General features: G+C 45.4%; 1 protein-coding gene and 1 long non-coding RNA gene across 6 annotated transcripts in view; one reads left to right on the top strand and one right to left on the bottom strand.

Moving 5' to 3' along the window:
- Positions 1–722: 722 nt before the first annotated feature.
- On the top strand, positions 723–14012 carry LOC101904536 (uncharacterized). Its single transcript, XR_001495103.3, has 2 exons — positions 723–12114; positions 12692–14012. It is a non-coding gene; the product is annotated as an uncharacterized lncRNA (long non-coding RNA).
- TMEM248 (transmembrane protein 248) overlaps positions 12732–15587 on the bottom strand; it is a 42331-nt gene continuing 39475 nt past the window's right edge. For 4 of the 5 annotated variants that reach the window (XM_024984781.2, XM_005224880.4, XM_059881257.1 and 1 more), the window contains one exon: positions 12732–15449. In XM_024984781.2, coding sequence (XP_024840549.1) covers positions 15429–15449 — 21 coding nt within the window. In that variant the 3' untranslated portion in view covers positions 12732–15428. 5 annotated transcript variants of the gene reach the window in all.

Raw genomic sequence — 15587 nt, 5'->3', positions numbered from 1 at the left:
AGCTCCTTAAGAAAACTAAAAATAGTTACCATATGATCCAGCAATCCTAGGCTGCACATACATCTGGCCCAAACTCTTAATTTGAAAAGATATGTGCACCCCGGTGTTCGCAGCAGCACTATTGACAACAGCTAAGACATGGAAGCAACCTGAGTGTCCACTGACGGATGAATGGACAAAGAGCGTGTGGCATATATAATAATACACATAGTATATATAGAGACAGATATATACTGGAATACTACTCAGCCATAAAAAGAAATCAAGCCATTTGCAACAACATGGACGGACCTAGAGACAATCATACGAAGTGACGTAATTCAGACAGAAAGACAAGTACCATACAATCTCACTCACATGTGGCATAGAACATGTGATACAAATGAACTTATTTATAAAACAGAATCAGACTCACAGACATGGTTACTGAAGGGGAATAGGCAGTGAAAGCGTTAGTTGCTCTATCACGGCCAGTTCTTTGCAACCCCACGGACAATAGCCTGCCAGGCTCCTCTCTCCCTGGAATTCTCCAAGCAATAATACTGGAATGGGTAGCCATCCTGCTCTAGGGGATTTTCCTGACCCAAGGTTGGAACCTGGGTCTCCTGCATGACAGGCAGATTCTTTACCATCTGAGCCATCAGGAAAGCACGAAAGAGGTGTGAGAAGAGATAAATTGGGAGTTACGGGATTAGCAGGTACAAACTACTATACATGCAAACTACTGCACAAGGTCTTACTGTACATCATAGGGAACTATAGTCAATATCCTATAATAAACAATAATGGAAAGAATATATATCATATTCTATTATATAATATATATATATATATAAATTGAATCACTTGCTGTCCAGAAACTAACACAACATTATAAATAACTATACTTCAAGAAAAAATATAATTAAAAACGAGTTTGTTTCTGGGACTTCCCTTGTGGCCCAGTGGTTTAAGACTTCACCTTTCAGTGCAGGGGGCGTAGGTTTGATCCCTGTTTGGGGAACTAAGATCCCACATGCTGTGTGGCATGGCCAAGAAAAAAGAACGTATTCCTTTTTATTACTGAAGAGTGTTTCATGTTATGAGTGTACCACAGTGATGTAGATTAAATTTTTGTGTTGCCATATGGAGAAACTTAACCCACTATAACAGTATTTAGAGGCGGGACCTTTGGAAAATGATTTGGTCATGAAGGCAGGACACTAAAGAATGGGATTCAGTTCAGTTCAGTTCAGTCACTCAGTCGTGTCCAACTCTTTGCGACCCCATGAATCGCAGCACGCCAGGCCTCCCTGTCCATCACCAATTCCCGGAGTTCACTCAGACTCACGTCCATCGAGTCAATGATGCCATCCAGCCATCTCATCCTCTGTCATCCCCTTCTCCTCCTGCCCCCAATCCCTCCCAGCATCAGAGTCTCTTCCAATGAGTCAACTCTTCGCATGAGGTGGCCAAAGTACTGGAGTTTCAGCTTTAGCATCATTCCTTCCAAAGAAATCCCAGGGCTGATCTCCTTCAGAATGGACTGGTTGGATCTCCTTGCAGTCCAAGGGACTCTCAAGAGTCTTCTCCAAAACCACAGTTCAAAAGCATCAATTCTTCAACGCTCAGCCTTCTTCACAGTCCAACTCTCACATCCATACATGACCACTGGAAAAACCATAGCCTTGACTAGACGAACCTTCATTGGCAAAGTAATGTCTCTGCTTTTGAATATGCTATCTAGGTTGGTCATAACTTTCCTTCCAAGGAGTAAGTGTCTTTTAATTTCATGGCTGCAGTCACCATCTGCAGTGATTTTGGAGCCCCCCAAAATAAAGTCTGACACTGTTTCCACTGTTTCCCCATCTATTTCCCATGAAGTGATGGGACCCAATGCCATGATCTTTGTTTTCTGAATGTTGAGCTTCAAGCTAACTTTTTCACTCTCCACTTTCACTTTCATCAAGAGGCTTTTGAGTTCCTCTTCACTTTCTGCCATAAGGGTGGTGTCATCTGCATATCTGAGGTTATTGATATTTCTCCCGGCAGTCTTGATTCCATTTTGGTTTCTTCCAGTCCAGCGTTTCTCATGATGTACTCTGCATATAAGTTAAATAAGCAGAGTGACAATATATAGCCTTGATGTACTCCTTTTCAGAAACTCCAGGCTTTCCTGGTGGCTCAGCAGAAAAGAATCTGCCTGCCAATGCAGGAGACACGTGTTCAATCCCTGGATTGGGAAGACCCCCTGGAGAAGGAAATGGCAACCCACTCCAGTACTCTTGCCTGGGAAATCCCATGGACAGAGGACCCTTGTGGGCTACATCCGTGGGACCGCAGAGTTGGACATGACTTAGTGCCTTAACAACAACAACAAATGAAATTCCAGAATAGGAAGCAGGCTCTCATCAGACGTCAGGTCTGCTGGAGCCTGGATCTTGGACTTCCCACCCAAAATGTGAGAAATAAGTTTCTGTTGTTTATAAGCCTGCCTGCCTGCCTATGGTAATTTGTTATAGCATCCCAAACCGACTAACACACACAATTTGTTGAACCATCCATTCACCCACTAAAGAACATGTCGAATCATTTCTGGGTTTTGATTATTACAAAATAAAGCTGCTATGAACATTCATGCATAGGTTTTTTTCTTCTTGTTTTAAGATTTATTTGTCTATTTTTTATTTTATCTCTGGCTGTGCTGTGTCTTCATGACTTTCTCTAGTTGCAATGAGCAGGGGCCACTCTCCAGTTGCCGTGTGAGGGCTTCTCATTGCTGTGGCTTCTCTTGTTGTGGCTCCCGGGCTCTGGAGCACAGGCTTAATAGCTGTAGCACACGGGGCTTAGTTGCTTCACGGCACGTGGTATCTTTCTGGACCAGGGATTGAACCTGTGTCCCCTGCATTGGCAGGCTGATTCTTAACCACTGAGCCACCAGGCAAGCCCGTGCACAGGTTTTTATGTGAACATACATTTTTATTTCTCTGGGATTTCTGGTTGTATGGTAATTGCACATTTAGTTTTATAAGCAATTCCACACTGTTTCCAGAGTATGTGTGCCATTTTACATCCCCCCAGCAATGTATGGGTAACTCATTTTCTCTGTGTCCTTACTAGCATTTGATAGTCACTATTCTTTTGTAATTTTAGTGATTCTGGTAGGTGTGCAGTGACATCTCATTGTGGTTTATTTATTTATTTGGTTGCATCAGGTCTTAGTCACGGCACGGGTTCTCTAGTTAAGGCCCATGGGCTTAGGTGCCCTGCGCCCTGTGGGATCCTCCCAGACCAGGGATCGAACCCACGTCCTCTGCATTGAAAGGCAGATTGTTTACCACTGGACTACCACGGACATCCCTCACTGTGGTTTTAATTTGCATTTCCTTAATGGCTAAAGATGTTCAACATCTTTCAGCGTGCTTATGTGAAATCTGTAAATCTTCTTCAGTGAAATGTCTGTTCCTGTCTTCTGCTCATTTTCTAATTGGACTGTGTGGTTTGGGGTTTTGTTTTGCCTTTACTGTTGAATTTTGGGAGTTCTTTATATATTCTAGAAAGTAGTCCTTTGTTGGATATGTGGTTTGCAAATATTTTCTCCACCTCTGTAGCTTCCCTTTTCTTCCTCTTGACTGTCTTCCACAGAGCAGCCAGAGTTTTACATTAAAAAAAATAAATTTTTTTGACTGCATGGGGCCTCAGTTGCAGCACGCAGAATTTTTGATCTTCTTTTGCGACAGGTGGAATCTAGTTTCCAGACCAGGAATCAACCCTGGGCCCCTGGCATTGAGCCACTGAACCACCAGGGCCATAAAGAAGGGTGAGCACAGAAGAACTGGTGTTTTACATCTTGTTGTCATTGTTCAGTCGCTAAGTTGTGTCCGCCTCTTTGCAATGCCATGGACTGTAGCACGCCAGGTTTCCCTGTCCTTCACTATCTTCTGGAGTTCACGGAAACTCGTGTCCACTGAATTGGTGATGCTATCTAACCATCTCATCCTCTGCCGCCTTCTTCTCCTTTTGCCTTCAATCTTTCCCAGCATCAAGGTCTTTTCCAATGAGTTGGTTCTTTGCATTAGGTGGCCAAAGTATTGGAGCTTCAGCATCAGTCCTTCCAATGAATATTGAGGACTGATTTCCTTTAAGATTGACTGGTTTGATCTCCTTGCAGTCCAAGGGAGTCAAGAGTCTTCTCCAACACCAAAGTTCAAAAGCATCAATTCTTTGGCGCTCAGCTTTCTTTATAGTCCAACTCTCACATCCATACATGACTACTGGAAAAACCATAGCTTTGACTAGATGGACCTTTGTCAGCAAAGTGATAGCTCTGCTTTTTAATATGCTGTCTAGGTGTGTCATAACTTTTTGTCCAAGGAAAAAGTGTTTTTTAATTTCATGGCTGCAGTCACCATCCACAGTGATTTTGGAGCCCAAAAAGTAAAGCCTGTTACTGTTTCCATTTTTTCCCCATCTATTTGCTGTGAAGTAATGGGACCGGATGCCATGATCTTAGTTTTTCTGAATGTTGAGTTTTTTAAACCAGCATTTTCACTCTCCTCTTTCAATTTCATCAGGAGGTTTTTTAGTTCCTCTTCGCTTTCTGCCATTAGAGTGGTATCATCTGCATATCTGAGGTTGATATTTCTCCTTGCAACCTTGATTCCAGCTTGAGCTTCATCCAGCCCAGCATTTCACATGATGGACTCTGTATATAAGTTAAATAAGCAGGGCGACAATATACAGCCTTGACATACTCCTTTCCCAATTTTGAACCAGCTATTGTTCATGTCCAGTTCTGTTGCTTCTTGACCTTCAAACAGGTTTCTCAGGAGGCAGGTTAGGTGGTCAGGTATTCCCATCTCTAAGAATTTTCTAGTTTGTTGTAATCCACACAAAGGCTTTAGCGTAGTCAGTGACGTGGAAGTAGTTGTTTTGTCTGAAATTCTCTTGATGATCCAATGGATGTTGGCAATTTGATCTCTGGTTCCTCTGCCTTTTCTAAATTCAGCTAGTACATCTGGAAATGCACGTACTGTTGTAGCCTAACTTGATGGATTTTTAGCATTACCTTGCTAGAATGCAAAGCAATGAATGGTAGCTTGAACATTCTTTGGCATTGCCCTTCTTTGGGATTGGAATGAAAACTGACCTTTTCCAGTCCTGTGGCCACTGCTGAGTTTTTCAAATTTGCTGGCATACTGAGTGCAGCACTTTCATAGCATCCTTTTTTAGGATTTTAAACAGCTCAGCTGGAATTCCATCACCTCCACTAGCTTTGCTTGTAATAATGCTTCCTAAGGCCCACTCAACTTCACACTCCAGGATGTCTGGCTCTAGGTTAGTGATCACACCATCGTGGTTATCCGGGTCATTAAGACCTTTCCTGTATAGTTCTCCCGTGTATTCTTGCCACCTCTTCTTAAAATCTCTTCTGCTTCTGTTAGGCTTTTACCGTTTCTGTCCTTTGTCCATCTTTACAGGAAACACTCCCTTGATCTAATTTTCTTGAGATCTCTAGTCTGTCGTTCTACTCTTTTCCTCTGTTTCTTTGCACCATTCATCTGAGAAGGCTTTCTTCTCTCCTTGCTTTTCTTTGCACCTCTGCAGTTGGCTATATCTTTCCCTTTCTCCTATGCCTTTCACTTCTCAGCTGTCTGTAAGGCCTCCACAGACAGCCACTTTGCCTTCTTGCATTTGTTTTTCTTGGGGATGATTTTGTTCACCACCTCCTGTACAGTGTTAGGAACCTCCATCCATAGGTTTTCAGGCACTCTGTCTACCAGATCTATTCCTTTGATCTATTTGTCACTTCCACTGTAAAATCATAAGGGATTTGATTTAGGTCATACCTGAAAGGCCTAGTGGTTTTCCTTACTTTCTTCAACTTAAGTCTGCATTTTGCAATAAGGAGCTGATGATCTGAGTCAGGTCTTGTTTTTGCTGACTGTATAGAGCTTCTCTATTTTTGGTTGCAAAGAATATAATCAACCTTATTTCCATATTGACCATCTGGTGATGTCCATGTGTAGAGTCATCTCTTGTGTTGTTGAAAGGTGTTTGCTATGACCAGTGCGTTCTCTGTTAGCCTTTGCCCTGTTTCATTTTGAACTCCAAGGCCAAACTTGCCTGTTACTCCAGATATCTCCTGAGTTCTTACTTTTGTATTCCAGTCCTGTGATGAAACAGACATCTTTTTTTTGGTGTTAGTTCTAGAAGGTCTTTTAGGTCATCATAGAACCATTCAACTTCAGCTTCTTCAACGTTAGTGGTTGGGGCAGAGACTTGGATTACTGTGATATTGAATGGTTTGCTTTGGAAACGAACCAAAATCATTCTGTTGTTTTTGAGATTGCACATGAGAACTGCATTTCAGACTCTTTTGTTGACTATGAGGGCTACTCCAGTTCTTCTAAGGGATTCTTGCCCACAGTAGTATATATAATGGTCATCTGGATTAATTTCGCCCATTCCCATCCATCTGAGTTCACTGATTCCTAAAATGACAATGTTCACTCTTGCCACCTCCTGTTGGCCCACTTCCAATTTGCTTTGATTCATGGACCTAACATTCCAGGTTCCTATGCAATACTGTTCTTTACAGCATCGGGCCTTGCTTCTATCACCAGTCACATCCACACCCAGGCATTGTTTCCGCTTTGGCTCCGCCTCTTCATTCTTTCTGGAGCAATTTCACCGCTCCTCTCCAGTAGCAGTAGCTACATTTTGACGAGGTCTAATTTGTCAGTTTTTCCTTTTATGGATTCTGCTTCTGATGTCATATCTACACTTCCTTTACCTAGCCCTGGACATTAAAGATTCTCTATTTTTTTCCTAAAGTTTTATATTTTACATGATCCATTTTGAGTCAATTTTTGCATAACTTATGGGGATTTAGGGGCTTCCCAGGTGGTACTAGTGATAAAGAATCCGCCTGCCAATGCAGGAGACGTAAGAGGTGCCGGTGAGATTCCTGGGTCGGGAAGAACCCCTGGAGCTGGAAATAAATGCAACCTGCTGCAGTATTCTTGCCTGGGGGATCCGATGGACAGAGGAGCCTGATGGGCTACAGTCCATGGGGTCGCAAGGAGTTGGTCATGACTCAGCGACTGAAGACACACACACACACAAATGGTACCGTATTTTTAATTTTGGTTTTCATTTTTTGTTGAAAACTGGACATTTTAGCTAATATATTGTAGTAACTGTGGATTCTGATCCCCTCCCCCTGATGCTGTTATTGTTTCATTGTTAGTAAATAGCCTATACTCAATTTGTAGAAACTATCTTCTCCATGCAAAGATGAGCTCGATAAAGGACAGAAATGGTATGGACCTAACAGAAGCAGAAGATATTAAGAAGAGATGGCAAGAATACACAGAAGAACTGTCCAAAAAATCTTCACGACCCAGATAATCATGATGCTGTGATCACTGACCTAGAGCCAGACATCCTGGAATGTGAAGTCAAGTGGGCCTTAGAAAGCATCACTACGAACAAAGCTAGTGGAGGTGATGGAATTCCAGTTCAGCTATTCCAAATTCTGAAAGATGATGCTGTGAAAGTGCTGCACTCAATATGCCAGCAAATTTGGAAAACTCAGCAGTGGCCACAGGACTGGAAAAGGTCAGTTTTCATTCCAATCCCAAAGAAAGGCAATGCCAAAGAATGCTCAAACTACCGCACAATTGCACTCATCTCACACGCTAGTAAAGTAATGCTCAAAATTCTCCAAGCCAGGCTTCAGCAATATGTGAACCGTGAACTTCCTGATGTTCAAGCTGGTTTTAGAAAAGGCAGAGGAACCAGAGATCAATTGCCAACATCCGCTGGATCATAGAAAAAGCAAGAGAGTTCCAGAAAAACAACTATTTCTGCTTTATTGACTATGCCAAAGCCTTTGACTGTGTGGATCACAATAAACTGTGGAAAATTCTGAAAGAGATGGGAATAACAGAACACCTGATCTGCCTCTTGAGAAATTTGTATGCAGGTCAGGAAGCAACAGTTAGAATTGGACATGGAACAACAGACTGGTTCCAAATAGGAAAAGGAGTTAGAATTGGACATGGAACAACAGACTGGTTCCAAATAGGAAAAGGAGTTCATTAAGGCTGTATATTGTCACCCTGATTATTTAACTTATATGCAGAGTACATCATGAGAAACGCTGGACTGGAAGAAACCAAAATGGAATCAAGATTGCTGGGAGAAATATCAATAACCTCAGATATGCAGATGACACCACCCTTATGGCAGAAAGTGAAGAGGAACTCAAAAGCCTCTTGATGAAAGTGAAAGTGGAGAGTGAAAAAGTTGGCTTAAAGCTCAACATTCAGAAAACGAAGACCATGGCATCAGGTCCCACCACTTCATGGGAAATAGATGGGGAAACAGTGGAAACAGTGACAGACTTTATTTTTCTGGGCTCCAAAATCACTACAGATGGTGACTGCAGCCATGAAATTAAAAGACGCTTACTCCTTGGAAGGCAAGTTATGACCAACCTAGATAGCATATTGAAAAGCAGAGACATTACTTTGCCAACAAAGGTTCGTCTAGTCAAGGCTATGGTTTTTCCTGTGGTCATGTATGGATGTGAGAGTTGGACTGTGAAGAAGGCTGAGCACCGAAGAATTGATGCTTTTGAAGTGTGGTGTTGGAGAAGACTCTTGAGAGTCCCTTGGACTGCAAGGAGATCCAACCAGTCCATTCTGAAGGAGATCAGCCCTGGGATTTCTTTGGAAGGAATGATGCTAAAGCTGAGGCTCCAGGACTTTGGCCACCTCATGCGAAGAGTTGACTCATTGGAAAAGACTCTGATGCTGGGAGGGATTGGGGGCAGGAGAAGGGGACGACAGAGGATGAGATGGCTGGATGGCATCACTGACTTGATGGACGTGAGTCTCAGTGAACTCCGGGAGTTGGTGATGGACAGGGAGGCCTGGCATGCTGCGTTTCATGGGGTCGCAAAGAGTTGGACACGACTGAGCGACTGATCTGATCTGATCTTCTCCATGGTATGTAACCCATGATGTCTCTTCTCAGTTTAACTTATATTTTGTTTTTTGTAAAATAAAAACTTCCGAAGAGATTGCCCTTAGGTCTACATAGCATACAAGTCAGGCAATGCCCGGTTAGAGGTTCTGCCCAAACATCTCAATCTTTGCCTATAGCTCTGGTGGCTAGTGGGGAAGCCTATTCAAAATTCAGTGTGTTTCCAAGTCTGTCCCAACTTCTGATACTTCCCAGTACAGAGCTTGAATCCCTGGGTCGCCCCTGTGTGTGCACATGGCCTCCCTACCAGGGATGTGTGGAACCTCTCTGGCTCTTTTCCAGGAGTTCCTTGGTAAATTTCTCTAGAGTCTGCCACCCACCCCAAGCTTTCTCCTTTCTCGTTCTATCAAGTTTGCTATTTTTACAGACAATGCCACTGAACAGGAGTTTTTCACCTTTCCCTGCAGAGCAAGCCCAACAATGAAGCTGCTAGCTTTTTAAAGACACCTTCACCCTGGCAGCACTCTAAGCTAGGAATGAGGGAGAAAATGAAGCAGCTCCAGGTGAAATACTTAGTGTTCTTTCTGGAAGTTCAGCCATCTTTCCATAAACAGTTGCATCTCAATTCTTTTTCATTTACTTGCCTTGGGTCAACTTTCAGAGCCCTGAAGTGGTTGTCCTGACAATTTCATCCTATTTTACAGTTGCCCGACACTTTGCCAGAAATACTCAGACACCCTTAAACCTCTCTCACCCGTGGACACAGCTGAGGATGCACTGGGGACCCAGACTCCAACCTCCTAGCTTCAGCCCCAGGGGATGAACCTGGCTTCTTAAGGTAGACCTCCCTCTGCTGGTGAGGGAAGACTCAGAAGGTTTCAGGTCGAACTTGCAGGACCAGAACTAAGTACATAACTATAACTAGCAGCCTCCGCGGAGAAGGCAATGGCAACCCACTCCAGTGCTCTTGCCTGGAGAATCCCAGGGACGGGGAGCCTGGTGGGCTGCTGTCTCTGGGGTCACACAGAGTCCAACACGACTGAAGCGACTTAGCAGCAGCAGCCTCCAACATCATCCGCCCTGCAATCCAAGGCACCTACTTTTATCAGTGTACACTCACGATTGCATATGAGTCCTAGCCTCTCCCTCCTCCATCAGAGCTCATGAGGAATGTCAACCTTCACATAGTTCAATGGACCCAATCACTGGTCAAGTTGCCCCATTAACCTTTAACTTTTCCAGTGACCAAAGTAGGGAGGGTGTGAATAGGACAGTAGGCGGGGCTTGTGAGCTCAGCTCTGGTCTTGTTTCTCCCAACTCACCCCCAAGTGCTGGACTCCACGCCTCCACCGCATTCCCTCCATGGAGGGGATCTAAGTAAGCGGGCTGACTCCAGGCCTCCACAACTATAACATCGATCATCTAGCTCTGCTGCTGACTAATTTAAGTCGCTCAGTCATGTCTCTTTGTGGCTCAATAGACTGTAGCCAGACAGACTCCTCTGTCCATGGAATTCACCAGGCAAGAACACTGGAGTGGCTTGCCATTTCCTTCTCCAATGCATGAAAGTGAAAAGTGAAAGGGAAGTTGCTCAGGTTGTCTACTTGAAAGTTACACAGTCGTGTCTGACTCCTAGCGACCCCATGGACTGCAGCCTACCAGGCTCCTCCATCCATGGGATTTCCCAGGCCAGAGTACTTGAGTGGGGTGCCATTGCCTTCTCCATTCAATTAGAAGAAACTAAAAATGTTAAATAGCAGTGCATGTCCTATGTGATAAGCATGGTTTTCGTCTCCTGAAATGTGTTATATACACTTGCTTTGCACATCAGTTCTCATCAGATGATAGGAACCCACTGCAAGGGCAGTACCGCTGTTGACAAAGACTAGAGCTTGGGGGAGATCTCTCCGCTTTGCTAATTCTCACCTACCAAACCAGAGGTGACCCACCAGCCTCGCTCTTGGACAGCCCCGCCTCACACTTCATTATCATGTTTACAGAGCACCATACACTGTTCCACTGTTAACCTGTTCAGTCCTCACTGTATTCAAGTGGCTGCTGTTATCCCTACTTTACAGATGGGGAATGGACACAGAGAGGTTAAACCACTCAGCCTACGTTACACGGCCTGTTGTGAATTGGGGCCGGGGCTCAGACCTGCCACACTGACTCTGATAACACCCTGCGTGGACCAGATGGTGTAGGACATCTCCCTGCATAGACTACGGGGCCGCCCCAGCAGCAGCCTGGCTTGTCCTCTGGTGGGAAGACAGATCCCTGTGGGACTCCATTCTCCACCCATCGTAAGCCAGGGCCCTGGGAGCACAGTCTCTGCCCTCTGCCTGGAATGCCCCAGGCCAGCACTCCCCGCTCTGTGTGACTTCAAAGCGTACCTCTTTTGAAGATGCCTCCTGTGATCACCGCAGCTGAGGCATCACAGCCCTCATCCTCTGTCCCAAGAACCTTTATCTCATCACTAGCTGCCATTAGATCAGAAATATACTTCTGTGTTTATGCACTATCTCCCCCACCAGGAGGCACCCAGAGGCCAAGCATTTTGTCTGTGGGCTGCTGCGCCTCTAGTTCCTAGATGGACGACGGCACTTAAGAACCCCAGAAAAACGTGTTCTTGGGTAAGCAAGAGTCTGGAGTAAAGAGGGTGAGTAACATGAAAAGCAAAACCTAATCTCCTTCCCCCTGGACAAGGCACTGTCAACTTGCCGTCTGTTCTTGCAATGGTCAGACCGCTGCTGTTCCCCCACCAGCAACACCTGGTGTGTTATGAGTGTGGGGCCTTCAGAGGGAAAAACAGATGGGCAGAGGTTTGTTCAAGACCGGAAATAAGCTCACAAGCTGGAATGGACTCCGCAATGCACCTTGGGTCTGTGCATTCACTCTGCTTCTCCCGAAATCTGCAGAGACGGTTCTGTGTGTCTGAGACTCACCAGGACAAGGAGATGCTTACAAAGCACCATGGCTAATGGACTTGTGGACTGGGTCTATGTCAGGTTTTACAGATGATGGGAGAAGGAAGATGCAAGCCCTTATTTTCCAAGGGCTTCTTCACCGTGATGGAGAGGAGACGCCACACCCGAGCCTCCCAGCCCGAGGAGGCAGCAGCAAAGCACCATGCAAAGCACGGTGAGTTGTGCTCCGCCAGCTAGAGAGGGCAGGGCCGGGCGGAGGGGCAGACACGAGCGCCCACTGAGGCAGCCCGCTCCCAACTGGGCACCCGGAGGCCGACCCCTCCCTGCCTGGCACCATCGGGGACTGAGGAAGGGCAGACCCACAGAGCCCCAGCCTACCGGGAGAGGGGAAGAATTCACGTCGGTGAACACACTGCCCTTCACAAATAGCTACAGGTAACTGCAGAGGATGCCTTTCCTGACAAAGCAGGGCTGGCCTGTGTGGTAGCTCTGTACTGGGGAGTCGGGGCTGGCTCCGGTACCTTGGGCGAGAGCACACGGAGAGCGAGTGGGACTGAGACGGTGTCTATAAATCCCGTCCCCGTTCAAACGCTCCTACCGCTCCTCCCGGGCAGGAGTTGGGCAGGACCGCGAGCACTCGTGGTCCGGCACACTAAGGTTCTGTAGTCTGGGGGAGAAGACCTGGGTGCTTGGGAGGAAACCCTGCCCGCCCCTCATCCTGACGACAGCTGACACTTAAGAACAGCTTGCAAAACACACCTACTGACTTATCGTGTATGTTCTTCCCTTAGAAAACACCCAGCAGACAGGAGGAAATGGAGACACAGCAAGTAAATTCAGACATTTTATTCTGGAAAGCACATGTGCACAGTTTCAACACAGAAAATTAACCTGGGAGTGAATGCCGGAACAGATCGGCTACCGACCATCATGCAGCAAGGTGAGTGACACGGACCCGCTGGCCCTCAGAGCCCCACAGTGCCTGCAGGAGGGTGAAAAACCAGGAGGCTGAACCCCTACACTGCCCGAGAGAACGCAACAGAAGTGGCAGGTTCCTAACGACGAGAAAAACTTACAAATAGAATCAAAACTGATTCAAGTCATACAGTGGAAGGACAAAAGGAAAAGGGAAAGAGATCAATATGATCTGAAACAACTGTTTTAATAGTAAGTTGCTGACCTTTTGTTGGACTCCGGTCCAAGATGCCTGAGGACGGGCCAGTGCTTCTGCACGGGGTCACCCCTGGAGGGGAGACAGGCCCTGTCTACGACCCTCTTCTCATCCTGAGGTCCCCCGCCCTCCCAGTGAGGGACAGCGGAGGACAGGGCCTTGTCTGTCAGTGCCCGGGTAGTAACGGGTCCTCTGGACTTGCTGAGGGTCGGTGGACCCAGCACCGCTGGCATCCCCAGCCTTCCTTTGTACACCTGACTGGGTTTCCGTAAGATCTGAGATCACCTGTGAGGGGAGAATGCTGGGTTTAAAGTGTGTTTGTGTCCTGGCCTCGTGACAAGTCATACTGTCCAGGCGTTTTTGGCACTTCCTTTCCTTGTGCCTAACAGAGTCTCTCCTCCCCTGCCAGCAGATGCCAGCCAGTCCCTGTAATTGACACAAGGGTCATTAATATTAGCAACAAGCTGGACCCAACGAACCAGTGAAACTGACTTTTTTCACCTGTCTTCCTTTTATATTACTCTGCCAGTTAATAATCTATTTCTGTAACTCTACTTCCTTGGGATTTTATTAATTCAGTAGCAGCTTCATCTAAAATCTGTTGGTCTTAATGATACTGATGTTTCTAAAGGCCAAGCAAATGGCTTTTTCTCAATCTCATCTTGTAAGTCTCAAAGTCTCTAAAGAGAAAACTAAATTAACTGATTAGCTTATGCATCAGGTAAGCAACTCATATCATTAAAAAAAAAACGGATAGACAAGTCTGATTATTGTGCTTGAAATGTACTAAAAGGGAAAAAAAAGTACTAACATATCAAGTTACTATGATGATTATTTTAATAACCTTCAGTAAAAGCCCACAAATGTTTTCCATTCAAAAATGCCTGGGATTTAAAAAAAAAAAAAACTTGGGATAAAATGTTCTAGGCCAATATATTTCAGACTGCAGGGCTGGTTCTAATTTAGAACTGACTACAGACCTGGAGTTAAGGGAAAGAAGTGCTGGCAGTCACGCCCAAGACTTAACTGCCCTTTTGCTCTATCACTGCTTGGGAGAACTCTCAGAAATCATTAATGACTGTGAGTCAGTAAGGCAAAAAGCTGTGAAGAAAAATGGTAATAACACAAGTGATAAAGGGCTAGAAAAGATGCACAACCATTTTAAAATGAAGATGGCTTGGAAGGAAAAAGGGATAAAAGAAGTAGATTATCAGAATGTTATAAGAAAAAAAAATGCTTTTGGTTTTCCTGATAAATGGCAAATCAGAATCATTTTCCCTCAGATTTCACAGCCAACGTTTTCTTAATGTTGTATCTATAAGTTGCCATTTCCTTCCAAGTATGTTAACTGCATAAAAATGAAACACCTCCCCATAAAACACCAGGGAAAGAAAAATCCACTCCCTCCTCAAAGAAAACAAGAAGCCCTTTCATGACTGTTAGACCGAACCAGCGCCCTCCCTCTCCTTACTGTCATCTGCACTGCAGAAAAGAGAACGGCTCGTTTTCACTCTAGAGCCGTTTGTACTTCATTTTTGAAGCCCTTTGGAGTGAGGAAGCTGTTTCACCTTTTATACCGGAGGTAAGGGACAACAGAGAAGAAAAAGGACAGTGGAGCGCTCTGAGCCAGCTCAACTCAAACAAGACCAGGCTCCTCGCTGTCCACGTGGAAAATGAAACTTTGATCTTTACCAAGTAAGTGACTTTTAAGTATTTAACTTTTTACTCAAGATAAAAGCACAAATCTCTAACTAGAGTAGTAGTAAAATGTGACTATTTTCTCTTCAAAGGGAAAAAGAGGGGGATAAAAAAAAACAACTTAGGTATGTTTCCTTGCAAGCAAAACAGAGAAAAAGGTATTATTGTTGTTACTATAATTATTAAGCCACAGACACATAAAATCCACAAACTGGATTGGGGTGGCTTTGGAAATGCAGTATCATATCAAAGGTGCAGACTGTTTTGAACATTCTGTACAGATCGGGCTGAACAAGAACCAAAGCAAACCTCCCCCACAGCAGTGACACGCCTCGGGCCCCCGGGAAAGACAGCACGGCCTGCTCCGGCAGCGAGGTCGCGAATCCTCTCCGGCGCCGTGTGGGCCATCCCGCTGAGTCCGCGGGTGAGGCTGAAGGGCTCCGGCGGCACCCAGTGCGAAGCACGTGCATCACTGGACCAATTTCTGAATGGACTTTTATAAATATATACAAATCAGTTACAGGCACTTGAAATGTCTTTGGCTGGAATAACCCAACATTGCAAGATAATGTATTCACAGAGTGTCCAGGCCCAGGCTGGCTTCAGCAGGCGATGATTATGGTTCTTTCAGTCTCTCTGGGAAAACGGCAGCTGTGGGATTAGGCGTCTGCCAGAGCCACCTAGGAGACAGCAAGACGGCCAACCAGTCACGCAGTGACAAGCAGGTAACTCAGCCCCACCAGCTCTCCTACTGGGGGCCTGGGCCCAGCCCCGAACCCAGGGAGCCACACGCATGCATCTGCCAGGCAGGGGAACGA

Source organism: Bos taurus, chromosome 25 (genome assembly GCF_002263795.3).
Source record: "Bos taurus isolate L1 Dominette 01449 registration number 42190680 breed Hereford chromosome 25, ARS-UCD2.0, whole genome shotgun sequence".
Taxonomy (NCBI): Eukaryota; Metazoa; Chordata; class Mammalia; order Artiodactyla; family Bovidae; genus Bos; species Bos taurus.
Note: the sequence above shows the minus strand (reverse complement) of the source record. Positions and strands in the feature narration are given on the sequence as shown.